Raw genomic sequence first — 25,079 nt, forward strand, 5'->3', positions numbered from 1 at the left:
CATGCACACGGTTTCTCTCTTCTTCTTTCTTTCTTTCAACCCCCCCCCCCACACACACACACACACGCACACACACACAATCTCTCTCTCATACAGGCGGTGTTATATAATGACCGTTCAGTTTTGGAGAACCACCATGCAGCCTCTGCCTGGAGCCTGTTTCTTTCCCAGCCTGAGTTCAACTTCCTGTGCAGCTTGGACCACGTTGAGTTTAAGCGCTTTCGGTTCCTTGTGATCGAGGCCATCCTTGCTACAGACCTGAAGAAGCACTTTGACTTCCTAGCAGAGTTTAATTCCAAGGTCGGTAGTAGGGGTGCACTGATGGGTCACTGATTGCACTGATTTATTGCACAATACCAATAAATACAATTTATGTTTTGCATTTTAACCTGTTTAACTGTAGCAGCTAACTAATTAACTCACTTGACACAAAATATGTGTGAAAAAATGTAGAATATATATAGGGGATCAGAACAACTCATAATCATAATGGTAAAATCATCAGACAGATCAGATAGCCATCTGTCATTGAAAAGGCCTAAACTAGTAGAATGAAATGCACACTCTAGTCAGTAACCGTCAAAAACAGGAAAAATCTTATTATTATCAATGTTGAAAACAGCTTATTTTTGATTATTAATATTTTGTGGAATCCATGATTAATTTTTTTCAGTATACTTTGATGAATAGAAAGTTCAAAAGAACAGCATTTTTTTAAACAGAAATATTTTGTGACAGTTTAAATGTCTTTATTGTCTTGTTACTTTTGATCAATTTAATGCATCCTTACTGAATAAAGTATTAATTTATTTTTCTTTTTTTAAATCCAAGCTTTTGAATGGTAGTGTAACATGGTTTACACAAAAATATTAAGCAAAAACATTTGAATATTGTTTATAATAAGACATTTTTCTTGAGCACCAAATTATTTCATTTCTGGATTAATGGCTGCTGAAAAATAATTTAAATTAATTTGAAAATATATTCAAATAGAAAACAATTATTTTAAATGGTAGTAATTTTTCACAATATTACTTTTTACTGTATTTTTAATTAAATAAATGCAGCCTTGGTGAGTTTAAGAGACTTAAAAAAAAATCTTAATTGCCTACTGCAGAAAATGGTGCTTTCTTGTGGTTAATCCTCTGATTGATATTTTTGTCTTTTCAGGTTAATGATGTGAATAGTCCAGGCATCGACTGGACTAATGAAAATGACAGGTTGTTAGTGTGCCAAGTGTGCATTAAGCTGGCAGATATCAATGGGCCAGCCAAAGACCGCAGCCTTCACCTCAAATGGACAGAGGGTATCGTCAATGAGTTTTATGAGCAGGTATGTCCTATTCACTTTAGATAATGTTCACAACTTCAACTGCGGCAACATGAGTTCAACACGTGTGCATTTTTGCATTTCTGCCTTTATAGGGTGACGAGGAAGCCAATCTAGGATTACCCATCAGTCCTTTCATGGACCGCTCGGCACCACAGTTAGCAAAGCTGCAGGAGTCTTTTATCACGCACATCGTTGGGCCTCTTTGTAACTCCTATGATGCTGCAGGCCTGCTGCCGGGATACTGGATTGACGAGGAAGGCTCTGACGATGAAGAGGAGACAGAAGACATTGAAACAGAGGATGAAGAGCTGGACGAGGATCTTGAACCAAGTATGGCTATACACTTGTGCTCATAAGCAGTGTTGGGGGTAATGCAAGTCACAGGAATTATGAAATATAAATTACAGGGATACAAAAATGAGTCCTGGTCATTGTAATGTACAATATAATTGGAAATCTTCTCAGCAGATATAGTCCAGGGGGTGTATTACAGAAAGATTTTAACTCTAGAATCCTATCTTATCTGTTTGGTAACCATGGCAATTCCTCATTTAGGACAAAAGCTATTACAGAATGACATTTCTTAAGTGCATCTTAACTTAACTAGGGATAGGAAACGGGTATTACAGAAGCCTCCTAACTGGACAAAAAAGCTGTCTTAACTTTAGGACAACCCCACTGGTGTCCTAACTTCAAATCGTTTAGAAATCTAACGGTAAACATCACAGTACAAAAGCCTTTTTCGAGAATGGCGTTACATTTATTAATTATACAAGTCAAAGAGCAGCGACGTTTGATGGTGGAGAGACTTTTTGGAGGACCCAGAGGATGTGCTGATAAAATACTCGTAAATAATTACAAACTCCCACGACACATGATTTTGGAGTTAGTTGAAGAATTGCGACCAACATTACAGAGGCCAATGAGCCATCACGGAGCATTACCAGTTATTCTTCAAGTCACTAACGCCTTAAGTTTTTTTTTTTTTTTGTAAAAGGCAATTTTCAAAGTGAGGTCGCTTCTGTAGCAAAAATTTCACAATCTGGCATATCCAAAAATCTTACAGAAGTGGCCAGGGCAATCAGTGCTTTAGCGCCTACCTACATTCGGTTTCCAAGGGCAAAGGAGTGGTCGACCATTAAAATTGCTTTACCTTTTCAACTGAGTTCATCAAAAATTTTATCTCTGCCACACTTAAATTAAAAGCACGCCGTTGTTTCTCCATTTTGATTTTAGGTTTACCTCAGAAGCAGTTTGTGCATTGTTAGTTGCTTGGTAACAGACCTGACTTGAGTTGATTACCGAACTCGATGGAATGGTTTAAGATTTCCTAACTACAGATAAAATGAGATTTTGTAAGATAGGATAAGAATCCTAAATCAAGTTAAGATTTGCTTCTGTAATGAAAAATGTGAAAAATTAACTAAATGAACTTATCATATCTTAAGTTAAGACCTAAGATAGAACGTTTCTGTAATATGCCCCCAGATCTTTAATGTAGAGATTTGTGCAAAATTCACCCTAGCCATGGATATTTCCAGCATTATAATGTCCCGGAGTTGTGTCAACTAAATATCCAGGGAGCCAGTGCTATTTGTCAGACTGGCAAGCCAAACCATTTTGTGCAGCTTAAAGAAGGGCAATGTAGAATCGCTATTTAGTTGTATTACAGAGGGGTTCATTACAGAGCAGTTCCCCCCTAAGGCCTTTACAGCCAACCTGAGGTGCAGATCCAAAAGAGGGAAGAGGGTTCTGTTCCATACCGCTCACACAGTTGGTGAGAAAAGGTTAAAGGTTGAAAGGTTAACATGGATTTAGGACCAAAATTGTCTTGGTGTGCCAAATGAAAGTGATGAATGCATTTTTCCACCAGTTTAAAGTTAACTATTGTGTTGGCAATGATTGGAACAAGTGCTTTCATACATTGTTTGCTGTTCAACCCAGAGAACAGAATGTCTTGTAACCTGTATTTGCCTGCTAAGCTCTCTTCTATCTCTCTCCAAGGACCCCCGGAAAGTGAGCCAAACCTTAATGCATTTTAATTGAAAGGCCCTATGGTACAATTCAAAATTCGGAAGCGCTAAACCCCCATTATGTTTTGTACGCTACAGTGTTTCATATTTAAGTCTGGGTTGTTTACCGTGCCAGATGAATTTACGGAGCGTAGAATCAAGTTGGCAAAAAGTTACTTTTTCATATAAGTAATGCAAGCTACTTTGTTTTCCCATTTGTTGACTGACAGCTCTTCTGTCCCCATGTTGAGAGAAATCAGGAGTAAGTGCAAAGGCGCTGTGTAAACATGACGATTATTGTAGTTCTAGACTAAATGTGAGCAGGCATTTACTCATCTCACTTGCTCAAAAACAGATTAAATATTTGAAATAATACAAAATACTTAACATATTTAATCTAAATTTATAGATTAAACATATTTAATCTCAGTCCAATTCAACCATACCAATAAGCAAAAATGACCTTATTCATTTCACTTTTGGTGTGAAAGGGCCTTTTTGCCAAAAATAGAACTTTTGTTACTTTTTATCACCAGCCCAGGTTAGAACAAGTAACACAAAAGTAACACAATGCAATATTTTCCATAAAAAGTAACGAAGTGAAAATACTTTTTAGCAAGTTACACAATATTGCAACGCATTACTTTTAGAAGTAACTTTTTCACCAACACTGCTCATAAGTTTACATAGCCCTTGTAGAATCTGTAATAAGGAGAGGCCTTTTTTAGAAGTTGCACACACTAATTGTGTGTTTTCCTTACAGAGAGGAGGAAGGGTCAACGTCGGTTGTTCTGCAACATCATGCAGCACTTAACAGAGAACCACAAGGTATGGAAGAAAACCATCGAAGAAGAGGAGAAGGCCAAAGAGCTGGAGACTCAGCAGCAGCAGCAGCAGCAGCAATCCGAAAGCCCCAGCCTTCCTCCATCCACCTCTTCCTCCGATGACATTCAGGTCATTCAAGAGGAGGCCGAGGAGGAGGAAAGGCAGTAGCAAAAGGAGAAGGTCAAGAAATGAAGCTCATTGTGTGGCTTAAGCGGAGGTGAACGACCCCTCCCTCTCCTTCACCTACACAAACACACACATTGACACCCAGAGGAAGACCCTAGCGGATCTCCCCGTGCTGAAATTCGTCACTGTGCCGACACTCTGAAGCTAATGCAGTTCACATTGTGTTAAAAAAAGGCCTTACTACTGTGAGAGGACCCTTTGGTGGGAACCCCACTCCTATGCACTTTCACCCCATGGAGAATCAGCGGAGAACGAACAGAGCTTTGAAGACGCAGAATCGTGTTATGAGATTAAAACAAGACAGAGAAGAAAACAGGCAGGGGAGAATCATGTCATCCATGGTTACCTGGCTGTGATGCTGCCTTCAACGTAGAGCTCTTATCTCTCCCGTAGGTACTTAAGTCAAATAGGACACGAAGAAGACTCTGGAAAAAAGAAAAGAGACAATGACATAATTGACACCCGTTACCAAAGCGAACAGTTCAAAAACATAAAAAGACTACAACTGATGCCTCTTCAGGCTCAGTGTCAGGAAGCATAACTCAAAATGTGCCTGTCTGAACTTTAAATATATATATATATATATATATATATATATATATATATATATATATATATATATATATATATATATATATATATATATATATATATATATATATATATATATATATATATATATATAGTTTGTTTTTATTTTTCTTGTGGTCCAGAAAATGGGCTATGTACGCTGCACTGTATGTGCAGTCCCCAATTCATGCTGGCGACATAAAACACTGTATTACTGAACAGAGTCACTAGGACAAGTGGAAATGCTGACATTTTTGACTGAAAAATGACCTGACTTCTGCATCGTTTTGGATGCTTTTTATTCATGTTGATCACTTTCCTGCATTTTTTTTTGGTTTGCCTTTGTTGTTTGTAAGGTAGTTTTCATTCTTTCATTTCATTTGTTGTGTTTTTTCCCCCCCGCTCCCTTTCCTCTTCAGGAACGCTGAGTTGCCAACCGTTGAATCTTCTCTGTAAAGTCTGTCTGTGTTTAAAAGCACAGCAAATGGGACAGGAATGCTGTTCAGATGAAGGGACATTTCTCCTTTTTTACGTTTGAATAGATATATTTTTTCACGGTTACTCAGGATTCATGTGAAGTATCGATCCTTGTTTTTTGCGACAATTTAATTCTGAAATTTCAGCTTGCACGTCGAGCATTCTTTTCAGAGGCGGGACAGAAAAAAATTCTATTTTTTGTATGAATAACTTGAAAGTCGTTAACAAAAAGAGATGTTCCCTCAAAGTGCGGTGTCCTTCGTATTAACCCCTGTGCTTATCAGCTGCTCCAGACCAATTTATCCATGTTTATTATTTCCAAAGACCCCCGGGAATGTTTGACTTAGCATGCAAGTCGTAGACTAAACATTGCTTTGGGGTTACTTCACGTTTGGCATTATTTGAACATACGGACACATGCTTGTACTTACTCGAATTATTGCCAAACACATAATCTGGCCAGTTTTTCCATTTTCAAGTAATCCAGGGTTTCACTTTGTAAGCTGTTCTTTTTTTTTTCTTTCGTATTTTCTTATTCTTCACCATGAGGCAGGTTTAATACTAATAGTTCTATATTTTTTGTCTGAAGCAAGAACTCTAGGCATTCCACTAGAATAATGAGGGGAGGACGGGGAGGTGGAGACTAACCGGCTCTGGGTCTCTTTCTCTCGCGGTCTGCCTCACCTCGACAAAACTCACTTTGTCTCTGTAGAGGAAAGTTCTCAAGTAGGCAGTGTAAATCAAGCTAGTATATTTAAGAGTCAAAAAAGATATAAATGTGCACATTTTACTACCAAACAAGTGTTTAACCTCTGCACAGAAAGAATACTTGCATATATAAATATATATATATTATATTATATATTTTTTAATTAATCAACAATGCGTCTGTTTTCTACATACAGCTGACATATATTGTACATTGAGACCATGTAATTATCATCTTGTTTCAGGAGTTTTTAAAAAAATCTAATGCTATTTACAGATGTGGATGTGTTTGGGTGTTGTGTTTTTCAGTTTGTTAGTTGTTTATTTTGGGTGCACTGTCTTTTGTTCCTACCCATAACCACTCTTTGCCGAACACCCCTTATTTCCAAAGCTCGCCGAGCTTGTATCGGCGATGCCGGATGCCTAAATGTCTCTGTCTCCATTTGTGGGTTTGTTCATTAGTCACTTTTTTGGCCTGTGCTCAGGGTGTGTTCTGTGTTGGGGATTTGTGTGCACCCAAAGCAGCTTGTGGTGCTTCTCTCTCTTTCTCTCTCTTTCTCTCTCTTTCTCTCTCTCTCTCTCTCTCTATCCAGACTGTGTGTTCATAATTTCTTAGTTCTGGGACTCCAGAGTGGCTCAGTTTGTACCACCCAACACCCCCCCCCTCTCCCCTCGACAGATCAGTGCGTCACAGCGCCCCCATCCCCTCGTGTTGACCACTTGCTCGACCGTCAGAGCGGACTGTGGTATCTCACTGTGGGGCACTCGCAACATGGTAACCTCCGACGTTCCTGTCATCAGTACCTTTTATGATGGCATTTACTTTTTTATGTAGCATTTAGATAGCAATGTCCGATGTAACCATTCAGCCTTTTCAGGGTTGTGGGGGAGAATTGACTTTTTTGTTATTATTTATAGCTGTCATAAAAGCACCATCCCTGAACAATAGTTCTACTCTCAATTAATTTCTGTTTGTGTCATTTTTTTTTTGTTCTGTGTTATGCATGGGAGCGGATGTGTAGTTGATTGTTTTAAGTCAGGGGTTTTCAAACGGTGGTCCATGGGAGGGGGAGTGCTAAGGGCCCTGCAAAAACAAGAAAAAAGAATTCACAAAATGTATTTCCGGGCTGTCAAATTAATGTGTGCACTTAAGATATTAAGTAAAGGTATTGACAGCACTCCCTGACAGTAATTTTTAAGACTTTATGCTAACCAGGGCTGCATTAATTTGATCAAAGATACAGTAAAAAAAGTTATATTGTAAAACATTATTACACTAGAAAATGTTTTTTTTTTTTCGTTGTATGCTGATTACATGCTCATGAAACATTTCTTAACACGATATTTTTTTTCAGGATTATTTGATGAATAGAACGTTCAAAAGAACCGCATTTATTTGAAATAGAAATCTTTTTTGACATTATAAATGACTTTATTGGCACTATTGGTCGATTTAATGCATCCTTGCTGAATAAGGACAAAACAAAACAGACCCAAACTTTTCAACATTATATAGATCTCTGTGAATTTAGTTTATCGGTTTCTTTTTTCACAAAAAAAAAGTTGTGCTGTCAGTAAAAAAAAAATATCTGGAAAATATTTTGAATACTTATCGAAGACATTTGCAATTATCTTACATACTATGTCAATCTATCAGGAAAGCATCAACATAAAATTTTTATCTCTATCTTGTCAATGCTGCCAAATTATCTGGAAAATATTTACTTTTTATTTTTTTAATTTGCACATTTACAATACAAAAGCCAATTATTTAATTTTGAAAACGTATGTGTTTATCATGTGATATTTTTGTCTCAGACAGGGTTTTTCTATTTTGTATACTTGGAAAATATAAAACCTTAATATTTCAGGAATTCCAAGAGGATAACATTTTTGGGGGGCCCTTGTCATCAAAAAGTTTGAAAACCCCTGGTCTCATTAATAGTAAAATCATAATATTTGTGCAAACCACATTATCCAGGTACATACAGGGTTTTAATCACACCACCACAGTGAATGAACAAGCATTGAACATGACCTTTCACCTATTAAGAGAAGTCCAGACACTAGCAAAATGTCTTCGCCCTTCACTATTATCTCCATGGCGCAACATGTTTTGACATTATCTGGGTCTGCTACTGAGCATCGTCTAGCTGCAGGTTGCTGCTTATTTATTTCGTGCTCAGATGAAAGCCCAAGTGTTCTCATGGGAGCAACTGCCTGTAAGATGACAGTCAGCGGATGATGAGTCCCCAAGTGTAGGTCGTATGAAAGGCCAGCCTTATCTCTTCAGATGACAGAATCACTGTGACAGCTTACCCAAAGCAGCAATGCCCCTACCCGTCACTCTCAGTTTTTAATTGAGTTTCCGGTCTTGTGCAAGTGGTGCCTAAATAACAGACTGAAAAGATTATTTGGCATGTAAATGTTTTTAATGTGACAAAATGGGGATTCTAAAGGCACCGCAGGAGAAGGAAAATATATATACTATAAAAAAAAAAGTATGTATTACATATACTGTAGATTCACAATTAACAAACACTTGTAAAAGTAAAGAATTGCCATTGAAAACCATTCATGTTTGAAGTGTGCTAGAATTACACATTCACAAAACTACACTCAGGTAATCTTGAAGTTTCTCTCTATATACTCCCCTTCCAGATTGGTTTATATGGTGTATAACTTGGCTTCGGAAAATTCCAGCACAGCTGAGAGGTTGCAGACAGAAAAAAAAAAGCTAGGGATCACCATTAAAACATTAAAACTTCCATAACAAAGGTTCATTTTGTGTTTATTTGTACAAGTTTTTCAGGTTTTATTTCATCATAAGCACAAAACGGTTTCAAATATGAAGTAAAAGCACAAATGATATTGCACTATAAAATGTATATTGGAGTCAGCTTTTCACGATAGCACCATTTTTTCCTCAGAAATATTGCAGCTCAAGTTTCTTGATAATCTCTTTCCACTGAGATAAAAGGCGGCTATTATTGCAGAACTGATATATGGCATTAAACCAACGGCAACGGGAGTCATGAAGCATTTCCTAAACTTTCTGGGAAAGGCATCGGTTCTCTTCACACTTGCCCTATTCCAGAAATGGCGGAATTCAAGGAATGCTGAAAACGACAGACCACCAAACCATTATAGAGGTAAACCCTGTCAATCATTCACACCATAGCTCTTCTCATATTGACAAGCACAATGTTCGGTCATTACACAGTACACTTCTTCGATTCAAGTAATCAAAGATACATGCTACACTATATCTTGATACCCTCGTGTACGTTCTGGTTTGGTAACACACGTGCTCATTCTTTGCTCTGTACGCCATGTGTTCCGTAAGAGTACTCTTATCATTCTCATGCTGGGTTCTGTGAAACTTTGGAGGACACGTTCAGAGAATTTAACAAGTCAATATCAGAGGTCAATATTCCCCGTTGAAAACCTGATGGAATTTAAGATGGGGGAATCGCTCTGCCATTCGCGTTTCTTGGTAGGATCCCCTGAGGTGAGCTCACGGGGGAAGTTTTACTGCTATCTCCTGATGGCACGTATGGTGTAAGGCTGAGGCTGAAGGGTCATGCCCAGTTTCGGAGAGAGACTTGGAATAAAGCCGTCGGGGAACTGAAGGTGGAACCTCTGGAGCAATGTGGTGAAGAACAAGAACATCTCCAGCCTGGCCAACTGCTCTCCCAGACAGTGCCGCTTACCTAAAGACCATCGAAATGCAGGGAGATCGGATACGTTAGAATGAAGAATAACATGACACGCTTTTAGATTTACTGATTTCCTAAATATTCACAGTTTACCTATTGAGAAGGGGAGGAATGCTTCACGCCGGACAAATTTGCCATTACAGTCAAGGAACCGCTCTGGGCAGAAGATGGATGGGTTGCTCCAGTACTTCTCGTCAAAGTGCACCGAGTACAAGTTAGTGATGACCATGGTGCCCTTGGGGATGGTGTAGCCACGCACCAGCGCATCTTGAGACGTAGCGCGGAAGATGCCCAGTGGGACGACATTGCAAAGGCGCAGGACTTCATGCAGCACTGCGTCCACATATGGCATCCTCTGCTTGTCTTCAAGAGCAGGTGGTCTGCCATTCAGGATGCAATCGATCTCCATTTGGACCTTCTCTGCACAGAAAAAAAAAACATAACGTCATTAGTGCAACGACATTATAATGTTGTAAACGAGAAAAAAAGAACCACTGCTTCGTGGGCACCGACCTTGTATCTTAGGATATAGAGCCATGTAGAGCATACCCCAGCGCAGGCAATTTGTGGTGGTCTCTGTGCCTGCAATGATGAGTTCTCCAACAGAGAAAATGAGATTATCTTGAGAAAAAGATGTCGCTTTATCGGCTGCGCTCTGCTCCATTTCGTCCAAGTAAGCATCGATGTAATGTTGCGGCGACTGCGGAATCCTGTCCTGTGAGAAGCGCTTGATGATTTGCAGGAGGAATTCGTACACCTTGTTGGCATTCCGGAACAGTTTTTGATGCTTCCCGAATGGCAGGTACTCCATCAAGGGGAAGGCGTTGTACAAGAAAGCCCAGCCACTGGCTGCCAGCTCCACATTCTCACTGAAGATCTCAATCATGTGCTGAAAATCACCATCGTCGTACGGGAAACGCTGCCCGAAGATAATGTGGTTGGTGATGTTGGAGACGGCATTGGTAACGAGATGCTTAGGGTTAAAGGGCTTTCCCTGGTGCTGGTCAATGGCATCCAGAAAAAAACCACACTCCTCAGAAATCCTCTCAAACATTCCCTGACCACTGCCAAAGTAGCGGAAGCAGTTCACAGCCAGTTTGTGGTGTTCAATCCAGCCTCGACCATATTTGCAGTTCAGAAGTCCTAGACAGAGAATAAACAATGATGAGAGAGGTTGGTTTAAAAATGGAAACAAAGAAAGTTTATCTGGTAAACATTCTAAATGTTTAACTTGAGATTATTAGTTAAACAGTAATAGTCTCATGGGTTAAACACAGTTTACAAGAGTTGCGATACTGATTATGTGATAACCTCATGTGTGACTGTCCGTTGTTCTCTAGTTATTGCCCCAACTCTGACATACATTACTGTGCCAGAGCCTTTTCTCTGAATCGCCCAAATGTTCAATAAAAATGACAAACCATTTCATTCACTTCCCTCATGTTGTTATAAACCTGTGTGCGGTTATATTTTCTGCATTAAAAACAAATGGAGAATTTTTTTTTTATTTCCCAGACATTTCATAGAGACCATGACTGTAATGAACAAAGAAAAACTCACCATAAAACCATATAGTCCATATGCTTTATTCTGAAATCTCATGACAGCTGTATGTTGCACAGATGAAAATGAATTGCACTGCAGCCTGTTATCATTATCGGTGATTAATGACTTATTTCGGTCACACAAGCTATCCTGTGGCTTTAGAAGACTTGGAATACAGTGCATTACTATACTATAGAAAGGTTATGGTTTTATAGTGTGTTTTGTACTTTTTTTTTTTAATCTCCATTTGTTTGTTCCATGGGGGGGAAAAATAACTGCACAAGTTTAGAAGGACATAAGGGGGAACACTACATAAATGTCATAATTTTTACTTTAAAATTTGTATTACCCTTTAACTACGTAGGTTTTTCGGCAGTGATCTGTTCTAGGAAATAGGACATTCTAAAATAAATTATTCTATAAGAAACCACTTACCTCCCATTTTTGTCATCTTTTGAAATAAAGGGAGGGATGGACGGTCTGCAAAAACCTCACTTTGGTGATACAGGCACTCTTTAATGGCATCATAACCATTTAGAATAACAGTCGAGATTCCTCCCAGGTCTAGACTGAAAATCTGGATAATAAAAGGGCAATATTCATTAATCCACTCCTATGCCAAACATATTTCTACTAATGAACGGAGTATAATTAGAGCACTACATTCACCCTCATGGATACGGTGAGGAAATGAATAAGGCACGCTGACTCAGCATGTCTTGGCCATTCTGCAAAACTGAGTGGTGCAGTGCTCTGCCAAAAATGCAACGCTAAATGCAATACTCTTTTGTTCCCTTCAAACACCCCCGGCTACACTTCTCAAGACGCGGAGCGTCAAGACGAACGCTCCAATTCACTAACACGGACCAATCAGCTGTGACTGTGAGCTCAACGAGGGACAGCAACAGTAAAATGTGTATAACTATCGAAGTTTTATATTAATAACAATTAAAAAAAAGCCTGCATGTAACTGCATTTGTAATTAATCTCTACAATTACAGAAAAAGTAGGCTATTTTGCAACACACAAGTAGGCTAGCCAACATGGCACAAAGCATTTATTTTATAAATGTATATAAGTGCTGTCAAATCGATGAATCACAATTAATCGCATCCAAAATAAAAGTTTGTGCTTACATCATATATGTGCGTACTGTGTATAACTATTATGTATATATAAATACACACTCATTCATGTATATATTTAAGAAATATTTGCATGTATATACTGTGTATATTTGATATCATTAAATATTTTATATGTAAATATAAAACAATCTTAAATAAATACATGCATTTGAGTGTATTTATAATATGTATACATAATAATTATACACAGTTCACACACATATTATGTAAGCACAAACTTTTATTTTGGTGGATGTGATTAATCGCGATTCATCGATTTGACAGCACTATATATATGTGTGTGTGTGTGTGTGTGTGTGTGTGTGTGTGTGTGTGTGTGTGTGTGTGTGTGTGTGTGTGTGTGTGTGTGTGTGTGTGTGTGTGTGTGTGTGTGTGTGTGTGTGTGTGTGTGTGTGTGTGTGTGTGTGTGTGTGTGTGTGTGTGTGTGTGTGTGTGTGTGTGTGTGTGTGTGTGTGTGTGTGTGTGTGTGTGTGTGTGTGTGTGTGTGTGTGTGTGTGTGTGTGTGTGTGTGTGTGTGTGTGTGTGTGTGTGTGTGTGTGTGTGTGTGTGTGTGTGTGTGTGTGTGTGTGTGTGTGTGTGTGTGTGTGTGTGTGTGTGTGTGTGTGTGTGTGTGTGTGTGTGTGTGTGTGTGTGTGTGTGTGTGTGTGTGTGTGTGTGTGTGTGTGTGTGTGTGTGTGTGTGTGTGTGGCTGGAGCAGCTCTGCAGCAAAACTCAAGCACATGGGACGCTTCCATTGTAGGAAGACAGTAAGATACATCACAATATTATGCATAAAATACTTCTTTTTTTAAAAATAAAATCCATAAAAGTGACAACAAAAAATATTAACAAAAACGTTTCAAGTTAAAGGCAGGAAACTTGACATTATGTGCAAGTAAATAAGAGACATTGAGGACTGATGATCGAGAGTGAAGTGTCATGCATACCTGTCCGTGGATATCACTCAGCCTCTTCATGTAGACGTGAGGCTCGGTGGCCAGGGACAGAATATTCCCTATCATGGGTAAAGGTGTCGGTCCAGGGGGAAACCCTCGGGGTCTCCGCTGCTTTAAGAGCTGGCGAATCACCAGCAAAATGAAGAGTGTAATGAACAAACTGCTCAAACATATGAGCGTCTGCTCCCAAGACACAGAGAACAGAGATGTCAACCGTTGAATCGATACCATTTTAGAGACAAACACTTTTGGATAATCTGAACTTTCTGAAAAGTTTCTAGTGCTCCGTTCTCTGTCAGACAGTGTATTAGGAGATCATCTTGCACATGTTGCTCTATATCCCCGCCTCTTAAAGGCTAAGATTGGCTGGCGGAAAGAGCGCTTCGGATTAACTTGCATTGTGTTTGATTAAACGGTAGTCAGAACTATTGATCGCGAGAATTTAGACAGATTTCTTTTCATTAGGGCAGACGTTCACAGGTTTCCAAGCGGGGTTTTCTTTGTAACTTGCAACATAGGCTATATGTGGCCACGCCCACCCATACAAACCAAAATAGGACTTTACAGTGGAAACCTCTTCTCTTCTATGAACTAGTGACTGATTCATTGAATCTTTTCATTAAAAAAAAAGACTCTTTCATTGATCATTCAGTGCCCCTCTCTTTGAGGTAACATCGTAGCGCCAGTCATGGTTGTGACAGGCGAAAAGTATTTTTGTAGGGGCTATTCAGGTTAATAGGACACTTTTTCCAAGTCAAGTAGCCTAATAATGAATAATTTCCAAAAATCGAGTCATTAATCAGCAGTCGACCAAAAGAAGTCTTGTCCTGTATTAAGTTTTGCGTCCAACAAGTCTACTTAAGATCAAGAATTTTTTTTAGCATGTCCCCACAAATTAGGCAACAAAATATATTTTTCTTACATTGCCGACTACAAAAACTATGGGCTGTTTTTAGCCCGGGAATGCGAATTTTAGCAGGGAACCCTGCCAAAAACCGGGGAACCGGTAAAACCAATTGGGCGGGTTTTGTTCAGTGTTGCCAACTTAACAATTTTGTTGCTATTAGCAACTTTTCAGACTACCCTAGAGACTTTTTTCTTCAAAAAGCACCTAGCAACAAATTTAGCAATTTTTAAAAAATGATTTGGCAACTTTTAGCAACTTCTGGAAAGTGACTCTAATCCAAACAACACACGTACAAGCTAGCTCAATAGGCCGATCGATTCATTCATAATTCCTTAAGATCGCGGTGGAAATGTGGAAATCGCTGTAAAACCGGAAGATCATTTAGGTAGCCTAGCATATTTCCTGCACATGGCATGCAGGAAAAAACTAGTAGCCTAGGCTAAATCGTGCGCATGATTTATAAATCGAGGGAACAATAAATTGTGTGGACGGTTTAGCAAATCGAGGGAACTAAATAGTCAATTGTGCGCATGATTTATAAATCAAGGGAACGAATAAGTAAATTTTGCACACAATTCACTTTTTTCTTCTTGCACGTCCGTACATATTAACTAACACATTGATTTAATTTATTTGACAAACAAATCTAAATAGCATTTTAAATAATATCCATGCATTACATAATGACGTAGTTTTGCCTTGCATTATGTAATGACGTCATAGCGCAATGACGTCACACCGTCATTTAGCAACTTTTAGCAGCAAACCGATCTGCCTTTAACAACTTCACGTGAAAATAAGTTGGGTTTTGTTGTGAAAACCTGGCAACCCTGGCTAGCTCGTGCTACAGTCAGTCAGTCAGTCTTTGACTGCTAAATTGAGCTAATGCTTTGACAGTCAACGGTTGTTTGTCAGCACCGGCACATTAAACTAAATGACAAACTTTGAAGACAGGAAATTAGTCAAACGTGCTTCATAGGGCAGAGTCAGAGATCTGAAGTGATATGAGTAAACGTGAAGAATGGAAGAGAACGTGAGGTCTATTAAATCAAAAATACTAATTGGTTTAACACTAATCACTTATGTGGGTTTGGCTAAAGTTCTGAAGAAATCGACAGAGTGTTAAAGATTTACGATAGTTTTAAAATTAGCTAAATAAAATTTAAAAGGTCCGTCTGGCCCAGAATATTTCTTCCTTTTTTTCATGACAAATGAAAAACCAAGTAGAACTAGTTTTTGGGTCAGACACGTTTACACTGTAGGATTTGTGCTACAAACTTTGACCGTTTGAAACTCCCCTCCAATCATGTCAGTATTTTTCCCCCTGCTATTTTAAGACCTGCAAGTTCGCAGCACGTTTATCAAGTCACCATAGTCTATAACAGCACCCAGTTTAATTAATCAGCACATATTATATGAATTGGGATCATTTTTATTATCCGTGAGTAATGGTGATGTGGGTGTATTACTTAAGCAAAAGCGTTATGCTTCTGCACCACTGCACACATTCAAAAGCATGTAAAGGGTTAAATAATATTAAATGGGGCCATGCACTGCAGAATCTTTCATATTTAAAACTCAATTTGTCATAACTTTGTGATGTATTGCATATTTAATTAGGAAATTGCTTTCATATTAATCAAAGAAGAAAAAACAATTCAGAACCAACAGTTGAATTCAAGACAAAAAACATTTACATTTTCATAGTGCACAACATGCAATTCCCAAATAAAAATAAAAAATAAATAAAACAATTAACAAATCATGTATCAATAAACAGCGCCACAGGGGGGAAAAGACGAATATGCCTGCAGAATGGCATAACCCTTTTATCTTAATTGCAGCCTATAAAAATTGCATGAGCTTGTATTTATAAACTGTGTAGGAAATGCTGTCTTGAGAAAATCAGTTTGAAAAGAAAACAAAGCATATGTCTCTCCATAACTCAGGAATACCAACCTCTGCGAGTTTTTATACTTTTAAAGAATGTGTGAATGAAGTATCAGACAGAGTGTTAACTATAGCAATTAGATGCTGCTTATTTGATCATAAATCATCCTGGTTTTCTCAGTAGAAAAGTGATTTTCCACATTTGTCTTTTGGCCTTATTATCTATGAGGTTTTCTACTGAGCCCTTCCGTGAGTATTGATAGATAAATCCAGCAGGTCTCAGAGGATTCTGTTCAAAGACTGCAGTGTTTGTGATATATAATGAGGACATCTAGACATTCAATATATCCTTCCATAACAAACACTTCTTATTATGGATTTGGTATAGCAGAGGGAAAAGTCAGTCAACATAAATGAATCAATAAAGGAATTCGAGGCCTCAAAGGAGCAACGGCATATTATGAAAAGTAATCCTTTGCTGTGATTTTAGCAAAAGACGAGGCCAAAAATGTAATTAGTAATGGAGGGTGCTGTGCTGCTCAGAAATACAATTTCCCTGCATGTTGCATTTTGCTGTTACACATACAGTAAGCAATTTTGAATGGGCCCAGCTAATACCCATCCGAGGTGTCTCAGTCATTCATTGAGTTAGTCCTTGCTGACTTGGTAGTGTGCCAATCCCAGTCAGATGATGCCATTGGTTGTTAATGCAGTCTAAATAAAAGGATGGTGTGTGATCAGTAAAGCACACAGACGAGATTATGATGAACTCTAACTCGCTAAGGAGGGTTGATTGATGAGCAACACTCGGTGATTAAATCTAATTTCCTTAATGTCTAAGGATGAACTGTGCTGGCTCCTCGCTGACCATTTAGTGCAACTCATTGTCTCAGAGAGGGTTATGGATTGTGTTTAGTTTTCCTCTCAGAGTCATTACAAATCACACTTAATCCCTGCTCTGTTCCGTCTGCAGGTGTTTAAACAGTCATGCTGACCAAAAAAGCTGTGCCGGATGTCTCCTGCACCATGATAACCACTACAGATGCCGTTCCTCAAACGAACTCAGGTCTCACATAGATGCAAACGTAATCCAAAAGGACATTGTCTTCTTCGAAACGAAATGATTATCTGTCTTCTGAAATAACTTACAGAAGGCCGGCTGGAGTGAGTGATGAAAGCATGACCAAATTTGAAAGGTTACAGTATTGACTTCCAAGTTTCATGCGGTAAAGGAACAATCTCGACTTTGTTTGCTTACTCACTGAACTATGGACGTGGTAAGTCTCAGCAAAGTGTTCCTCTAGCGGAAATGACCCTTCATTAGGCAGGAGTTCATCACGCGTTCAAGTGTAGTTTGCATCCAGAGCGGGGGTCCCTGGTCCTGTCACGTTGCCCAGATTTACTGATTCCGTCATTGGCGCGGCTTTGGGTTCGATAGCACTAAAAGGCTCATCCAGACTAATGGGGTTCCTATGTGACGCAAACACTGTCTCTTAGTGGAAATGGTTTATTAGGCCTTAACCAATAAAGAAGAGGAGTCAGATGATGCCTCAAGACAAAGACTTCTGTAATTGGGCTTGTTATAGACGTAACCTCTTTGATTCTGACAAAGGGTCACATCATCACGGAAACCCAAATAAGGACAAGCGCAATGTTGCAATTGATCACACACATTATTACAGGATACACAGCGAAAGGGTATTCGAGTTTGTTTGCAGCTTTCAACATTTGTCTTGCACGTCATTTGAAATGGATTTACGAAAATGTCACACATAATCCATTTGTTTTTTCTTCCCGCTCCCTTATAACTGTTTTGTGTATGTGCTTTACCCAAGGTTTTCTGAACAATTATAAAAAGTATAATTTAGAAAATTATAATTGAAGAATTAAGCTGAAATAGAAGTATCATACAAACTCTATATGTGTAATAGAGCCATATCACATGCACAACATGGTAAATAGACAGATAGATAGATAGATAGATAGATAGATAGACAGACAGACAGACAGACAGACAGACAGACAGACAGACAGACAGACAGACAGACATATAGATAGATAGATAGATAGATAGATAGATAGATAGATAGATAGATAGATAGATAGATAGATAGATAGATAGATAGATAGATAGATAGATAGATAGATAGATAGATAGATAGATAGATAGATAGATAGATAGATAGATAGATAGACATACATATATAGAGATAGACAGACAGACAGACAGACAGACAGACAGACAGATTGATAGATACACAGGCAGACAGACAGGCATAGAGATAGATAGATAGATAGATAGATAGATAGATAGATAGATAGATAGATAGATAGATAGATAGATAGATAGATAGATAGATAGATAGATAGATAGATAGATAGATAGATAGATAGATAGATAGATAGATAGATAGATAGATAGATAGATAGATAGATAGTTGGCACTAAGAATGAGCACAACGGAAAAACGGATCATAGACTTTCTTTAAATAGTTCCCTTACATTTTTTTTCCAAACGATATTGAATTTTGCTGATCACTGGTGAATTTTTGTGAATGGAGCAGTTTGTGATTGAAGAATGACGTCATTCGTGTGACACACTCTTTATCATTTTCCAGAAGCCCGAGGACAATCTGATTGGTTGGATGAGGGAGCAGTGAGCTCTGGTTGGCTGCCGGAGAATCATTAAACACCCACATTGTCAATAGTGAGACCCACATGGTGGGTATATAGGCAGGTGTATTGTAGCTTAATGCAACAGACTCAAAATTTCATCAAGTTGAAATATCCCCTCTATTTTGGGACGACTCTTTTCTATACTCTATCTATTGCACGCAGCTGAACATCTCAAGGTAAGTAACAACTATTTATGGCTTGACATAATAAACGTGCTATGCTTTTTATAAATCTATACTGTACGTGTGTAAATAATAAAAGAAATCAAATGTTTGGGAGAGCTTAATGGTATATACATTACTCTCTGTAGTTGCACAGAGAGGGATTTTTTTTTCTTCAAGGAGAATTGGACGGCTCCTTAGACCTGGCTGTGGCTGCAGAGACAGCAGTTCATTACACTAATGCACAGGGTCCTGCTGGAAGGGAAATCACGAGACTAATATCTTTAATGCTGCAGTTAAAGCATAGCGCTTGACAGCAGGAGACGCACCAGCGCTGATTCTTCTGCAGCAAACAGGAGAACGAGACTCTGTGGAGAACTTTACAAATAACATTCTTTTGGTTTTTAGGCTCGGTCAAATGTGCCAATGATATTGAAAAGAGAAGTTTAAGGGTGGGGAAGTTTGAGCAATTTTCTGCTAAAAATCTATTTGCAACTTTTTCACAAGTGATGGCTTGACCATGATGGGTTTTTTTTCCCCATCATCATTTTTGGTCTGTTCTTAAATGATCTAATGATGAAATGTTTCACTGCAGGGGACCATGGTTATGTTGAAGATCTCCGCTTTCCTTGTTGCCTACGCTCTGATTATTTGCCAGATGTACAGCTCTAACGCAGCTCCTGCCAGGTAAGGTTGATAAATGCTTAAAGGGCAGTGTTTTTCCTTTGATAATTCCTCAAATTGGCTAAATATATTTGAGAGTGAAATTGGTGTTTTGGTCAAGTCATCCGGACGAAGGCAAGAGAGCATATGTTTTCATTAGAGGTTGCGGCACCATGGACTATCAGTCTTCTGATTACATCAGATGAATCCCGGCCAAACCCACTCTGCTTACGACAGTATTGATCGGGCGATAAATCTTAACTTGGCAACTGGACAGCTTTTAAGTGCCATACTCTTAGCAGATTGTTTTTGATTATGTTTAGGATATGATGTAGCAAGCAAAAAGTGCTTTTATCATACAAAAAAAGAAGCCCTCACACAAACCATTTGTATAGTCCTGCAAGACATGATAATCATGACGACATTGCGTTGCAGGCCTGCTCTGGAATCATCACCAGATCGAACTACGCTTACCGACTACGAAGCGAGAAGATTGCTTCACGCAATTGTCAAAGAATTCATGCAGATGACCGCAGAGGACATGGAACAACAAGCTACTGAGGAAAACAGGTACAAATCCCATTGTGTCCATTTCTCGAATCGTTCCAAACGCAATCTGTTGAATCATTTAGAGAGTGTGCACTGATTTGTTTCTCTCACATTCAAGAAAGTAAGCCCGAAATGCCTCCAACACGAGAGCAATGCCTCCTTAATGTCAGGTGTACATGTACTTGTTGTAAATGACAGGTATGTGATGAAATTCTGTACACAAATGGGGAATTCTTTTTCTATTAAGGCTGTAGAGTTCTCTGCCAGTTTATTCTCTGCATGAAACTGTATGTACCTGTCAGATTAATGAGAGATTGACCATTTGTAAATGCCTGTTTGCTCTTAATGCATGAAAAGGAGTATATCAAACGGCATGGACGGAAGCATGATCTGAAAACATGTGAGGAAATGCCTGCATGATATGCTCAAGTAAAGACAGAAATGAATTATTGAAGCATGATTTGTTTTACGAGACCATAATGGCAGCCGTGCGAGGAAGCATGTCAACATGCATCCTGTCATCATGTCTATCCTGTATGTGAACAGAACGAATGCCTTTGCATGTCTACGTGTCTATGAGCTTCTCTGCATGTGGTCTGTTTCCTCACAGCCTGGGTAGAGCCGTGTCCAAGCGCTGCTCCAGCCTCAGCACTTGCGTGCTGGGGAAACTGTCCCAGGAGCTGCACAAACTGCAGACGTATCCACGCACCAATGTAGGAGCTGGTACACCGGGCAAGAAGCGCAGCCTGGAAGAGAGTGATGTGTTGGCTGGATACGGAGAGGCGCTCAATCGTGTCTAATCGGCAGCGGCTGTAAACCCGTGCTTGGCCCTGATATGCGAGTGCATGTGGAAGTTTGCTTGCCTGATTGACTTGAAAGAACATTTTTTTCTACTTTCTTTGGCAGAGTAGCAAATCTCAGACAGACTCTGTTCCACTAATTTCATATAGTCACTGGATCTATTTGGGTTATATAACTGATACATAAAATCGGGGAGCTCTCATTGGTACACAGGGCGTAACGACAAGCTTTTTTTAACCCACAACAAAATTCCTGTCTTGTGTGATTTGACTTTGTTCTTGATCTAATAAAGATATTTTTAGAAGGAGATCTTTTTTGCCTGTTGTTTGTGTAAAGTTCAGAAATGAACAAGCATTTTGATTTGATAAATGCCATATAATCAGGGTACCCATTTTAGGTAAGATGCATTACTGCTGACATTTTTCTTTTGTTCATTGAATATACTTAATACATTTATGATGTACTTTTTTTAACATGTTTATTTATTTCTTCTAAATGAACATTTCAATTCACATTCTTTTTTTTACCCCTCCAGTGTCACGACACAGAAGAGAGCCTGTAACACGGCCACATGTGTGACCCATCGCCTGGCAGATTTCCTGAGCCGCTCGGGGGGAATCGGAAGCAGCAAATTTGTCCCCACTAATGTGGGCTCCCAGGCGTTCGGCAGACGAAGGAGGCTCAGTCAGGAGTAGTCAACCTCTTCGTGAAATGGTACGTGAATAGTGTTCTGAAGCCTCACGTGTCTTCAGTGTCAGAGATTTTATGTGAACCGCGATCAAGACAGTTCCGTCGTGACATTATAGGCATGCCGTGTTTTATGTTAGAATGATGTAGATGTCATGAATATGATATTTTATGATTATGCGATCAAACTGAAGCAGCACTGCCAATAACAGATACAGTCCATCTAAAAAATCTGGGGTTCAAAATCATTTAAACCCATAAATAAACAAAAGGCTGAAGATGTTTGAAAAGTTTAAAACAAACAAACTTTATGTTAAATGAATATTTAAATGTAAAATAGCTCAAATGAAATAATTCCATCCACGTTTTTCAGAAGTGGACTCCTCTTTATATGTACAGTCAATAAGAAATATTTATTCTGTTTAAACTAGCTAAAACAAAAAATGTCCTAATTTTTCATATTATTATGCGTATGTTGCTGGTGTCATATACAATGATGATAACATCAAATCTTTCGACAGGTCACCAATCTACACGTCCACAGTTCTTCTTTGATCGCTGTCAATAAAAGAGAAACCATCATGTCCTCATTATGAACCCTGGGAATGGAAACTCCTCACTTTCATCTGAATGGACTCCAGTTGATAGCACTGATCGTTTCCATCCAGCCAGACATTATAACTGCTTATTTATTGTTTTTGGCTCTTCAACGAAGCAACATAAGTTTAAAAAAGAAAAGAAAAAGAAACGAGAAAGCGGTGATGATCAGTAACCATAATTTTTCTACTCATTTGGATCCGAGGAAGAGCATTGCTTCATTCTTTCCTCTCTGCAGAGAGCACATTCAGTATGTACAGTCTGGTTTGGCCCATGTTCCTTTAATGTGTCTCAGCACATTACGGTATATTGGGGATCATATTAAAGCAGTGCCTCATAAAAAGGCTTCTCTGAATATGGATGTGTCTTGTGCCTTGATGTAACACACTTTACATGCCGCTGTTGTACAGTATGTTTGAATTAAAGGAGGAAGGTACTACCACTGAATTACAAATTGTAACAATTGTGAATTTGAGCAAGATTAAAATGTATTTTAGATACATAAGGTTTGGGGTACTTGATTTATTGACTGGTTGTTTTAATAATTGACACATGCCCCCTCATGTCACGCTCGATTCTGCATTTCTGATACAATAATCAGAATTAAATGATGACCACAAGGTGTTGTTCTGAAATAATGCCAATTTAAAAGGTCATAAAACAATGAAAGCACTGAAAAATGTCTAACTGAAAGTGTCTATTTAAGAAATTCAGTTTTGCAAACCAACATTAATCTAGCAAAATCTACACATTTTAATTCACGAAAACCTAATATCTAACAGAAAACCAAAAATATAAATCTATTTTTATATTTTTCAATGATATAGTATTGCTTGTTGGAGTAAAAACAAAGACTTCGCATCACTGCACTGTGTTCTGTAGCCCCACAGACATGCTCTATTTGTTCTTATTGGTTCCCCTGTGCATATTACAGTGACAGCAGCCATTCTGTATAGACCCTTCTGGGAACCGTTCGTCATGATTCTGTTTTTTAATGGCTAATTGTCATGCCGGTCTCCCAACAGTAACCACTCATGGGAACTTGTTTACAGTTAAATCAATTTCCTAAAATAGAAGTAAAATGTTTTGGAGGGAGCACAGAGAGCGGTTATTTCTTCTTAGGATGAATTGATCTTCTTTATGTTTATTGATGCCATTAAAACACGTCTCTCTGAACTTGTAAGAAGGAGAGACGTTTAAACAATGCCTCTTACGCACAACATACAGCATCTTTTCCTGCATCCATTTGAGCGAACGAAACCTTTAATATATTTCATCATTTAAGCAATAACATTTTATGTGCATCTAAATGAGAATAAAAGAGCACAATGTGAATGATTCATTTTCATTCACATAATCTCATAAATCGGGCTCATTCTAATCACCAAAACCACTCATCCAAGTTTCCCATCACAGCCTTCTCAACAATCGTGACGGCAAGTGCTTTCTTGTGTCCTCACACAGTTCAAATGGATCCCATCCAGTTAGATGCTTTGTTAATTAACCTCCATGCCCTCATAGTAGTAGTGAGTCATTTCATATTGCAGTGCCTCTGCTGCCCGGCCCATTCCTCTCTGCTAATAAGGAGAGATTGTAAGTTCTCGTGCCTCTGAGAGGCAGGGTCTCTTTGAGAGCCAGCCAGTCAATTAATCTTTATCTGCAAACTTTTACATTACATTACTCCTATCACCGTACACATTTCATTGTAATTACATCTGACATATTTCACAATGCAAACAGAAGAGAAAATGCAACAATTGATTTATTGAATTAAATGCATTCTTTTTATTGCTTTAAGTAATGTTTTTTTTTTATTTATTTATCAGCAATAAAAACAGATGGATAGCTATTTTTGGTACGCTTAAGTAAACAATAAAAAAAATGAAAAAAGCTCTGCAGTTATTTGCTAATTGAGCTGCATAATACGGAAGTGCGATGATTTCGCCACAGTAAGACGTCATTAAGTAAATGGATTACAAGTCTCCGGCGCCGTACATCCAACTTAAAAGAAATGGACTGATCTAAATGAAATACATCAACACATGGAGCTAAATAAAGCAGCTAGTGCTTTAGCGTCTGTATGGCACTCTGCCAGTCACTTCACCTATGATAAATACTGCTTAAACATCCTGGCTAAAATGCTAAGCAGTCTAAAATTGAAGGATTACATTTCTAGAATGAAGCGGAAAAGAATCCTACACCATCAACTGGCCCTGCGTTTTAATTACTCTTTAATAGTAACTGTCAAAACAATTCGACATGTATTATGTGACGTCCTCAAATAACAGGATAGACAAGTTTCTATCTTTTCATTATAGCTAATGAGGATATTTTAATTAGGTTTGACATTCATTGATTTATTTTTCTGTATATGTGATCTCAATTAAATATTTTTCATTAGGGAGAGCTGTGTGGGGCGGTTCTGTTTGTTGTCACTACTGGATGCGCTTTACTGTAAAAAGCAATTGCTTTGATTGAAGGCAAAGTGACGCACATCCGCTAATGAGATCAATGGCAGAATATAGAAAACATGATATTTACCAAGCCTCTCACCCTGAGTGGAATAAGAAAAGCCCAAAGGAAAAAAAAAAAAAATCAATTCTTTCCACATCACTCTCTTGTGGACTCTGTTTATGGAAGATGAAATGGGCATTTTGGCCCCAAACCAGGTAAAACGTTGTCTGCGTTCTC

The 25,079-nt window shown here is 38.5% G+C and overlaps 3 protein-coding genes across 3 annotated transcripts in view; 2 read left to right on the forward strand and 1 right to left on the reverse strand.

The window, feature by feature from the left end:
- pde3b (phosphodiesterase 3B) overlaps positions 1 to 4,839 on the forward strand; it is a 54,716-nt gene extending 49,877 nt beyond the window's left edge. The window contains exons 13-16 of the mRNA XM_079844079.1: positions 97 to 300; positions 1,171 to 1,332; positions 1,425 to 1,662; positions 4,108 to 4,839. Coding sequence (XP_079700205.1) covers positions 97 to 300; positions 1,171 to 1,332; positions 1,425 to 1,662; positions 4,108 to 4,337 — 834 coding nt within the window. The 3' untranslated portion in view covers positions 4,338 to 4,839. The remainder of the gene's footprint in view (positions 1 to 96; positions 301 to 1,170; positions 1,333 to 1,424; positions 1,663 to 4,107) is intronic.
- Positions 4,840 to 8,526: 3,687 nt separating this feature from the next.
- On the reverse strand, positions 8,527 to 13,925 carry cyp2r1 (cytochrome P450, family 2, subfamily R, polypeptide 1). The gene is made up of 5 exons (XM_079844089.1): positions 13,449 to 13,925; positions 11,810 to 11,951; positions 10,343 to 10,972; positions 9,923 to 10,249; positions 8,527 to 9,823 (listed from the first exon to the last, which is right to left on the reverse strand). Exons 1-5 carry the CDS (start codon positions 13,686 to 13,688, stop codon positions 9,648 to 9,650), a joined length of 1,515 nt encoding a protein of 504 aa, XP_079700215.1. The 5' UTR covers positions 13,689 to 13,925; the 3' UTR covers positions 8,527 to 9,647.
- Positions 13,926 to 18,872: 4,947 nt separating this feature from the next.
- calca (calcitonin/calcitonin-related polypeptide, alpha) lies at positions 18,873 to 21,818 on the forward strand. The gene is made up of 3 exons (XM_079844099.1): positions 18,873 to 19,778; positions 20,190 to 20,324; positions 20,914 to 21,818. The coding sequence occupies exons 1-3, from the start codon at positions 19,693 to 19,695 to the stop codon at positions 21,101 to 21,103; spliced, it is 411 nt and encodes a 136-aa protein (XP_079700225.1). The 5' UTR covers positions 18,873 to 19,692; the 3' UTR covers positions 21,104 to 21,818.
- The last annotated feature ends 3,261 nt before the right edge of the window (positions 21,819 to 25,079 follow it).

The sequence above is a fragment of the Gobio gobio genome (genome assembly GCF_949357685.1).
Source record: "Gobio gobio genome assembly, chromosome: 2".
Classification (NCBI taxonomy): Eukaryota; Metazoa; Chordata; class Actinopteri; order Cypriniformes; family Gobionidae; genus Gobio; species Gobio gobio.

Bases quoted from the DNA above. Each gene is read 5' to 3' on its own strand.
- cyp2r1 (XM_079844089.1), bottom strand. From the start codon at position 13,688: ATGGTATCGATTCAACGGTTGACATCTCTGTTCTCTGTGTCTTGGGAG. The intron at 11,952-13,448 runs GTATGCATGACA...TTTATTATCCAG, and splicing joins TGAGTGATATCCACGGACAG to ATTTTCAGTCTAGACCTGGG. The intron at 10,250-10,342 runs GTCGGTGCCCAC...TTTTCTGTGCAG, and splicing joins TCTATATCCTAAGATACAAG to AGAAGGTCCAAATGGAGATC.
- calca (XM_079844099.1), top strand. From the start codon at position 19,693: ATGGTTATGTTGAAGATCTCCGCTTTCCTTGTTGCCTACGCTCTGATT. The intron at 19,779-20,189 runs GTAAGGTTGATA...ATTGCGTTGCAG, and splicing joins TCTAACGCAGCTCCTGCCAG to GCCTGCTCTGGAATCATCAC. The intron at 20,325-20,913 runs GTACAAATCCCA...GTTTCCTCACAG, and splicing joins CAAGCTACTGAGGAAAACAG to CCTGGGTAGAGCCGTGTCCA.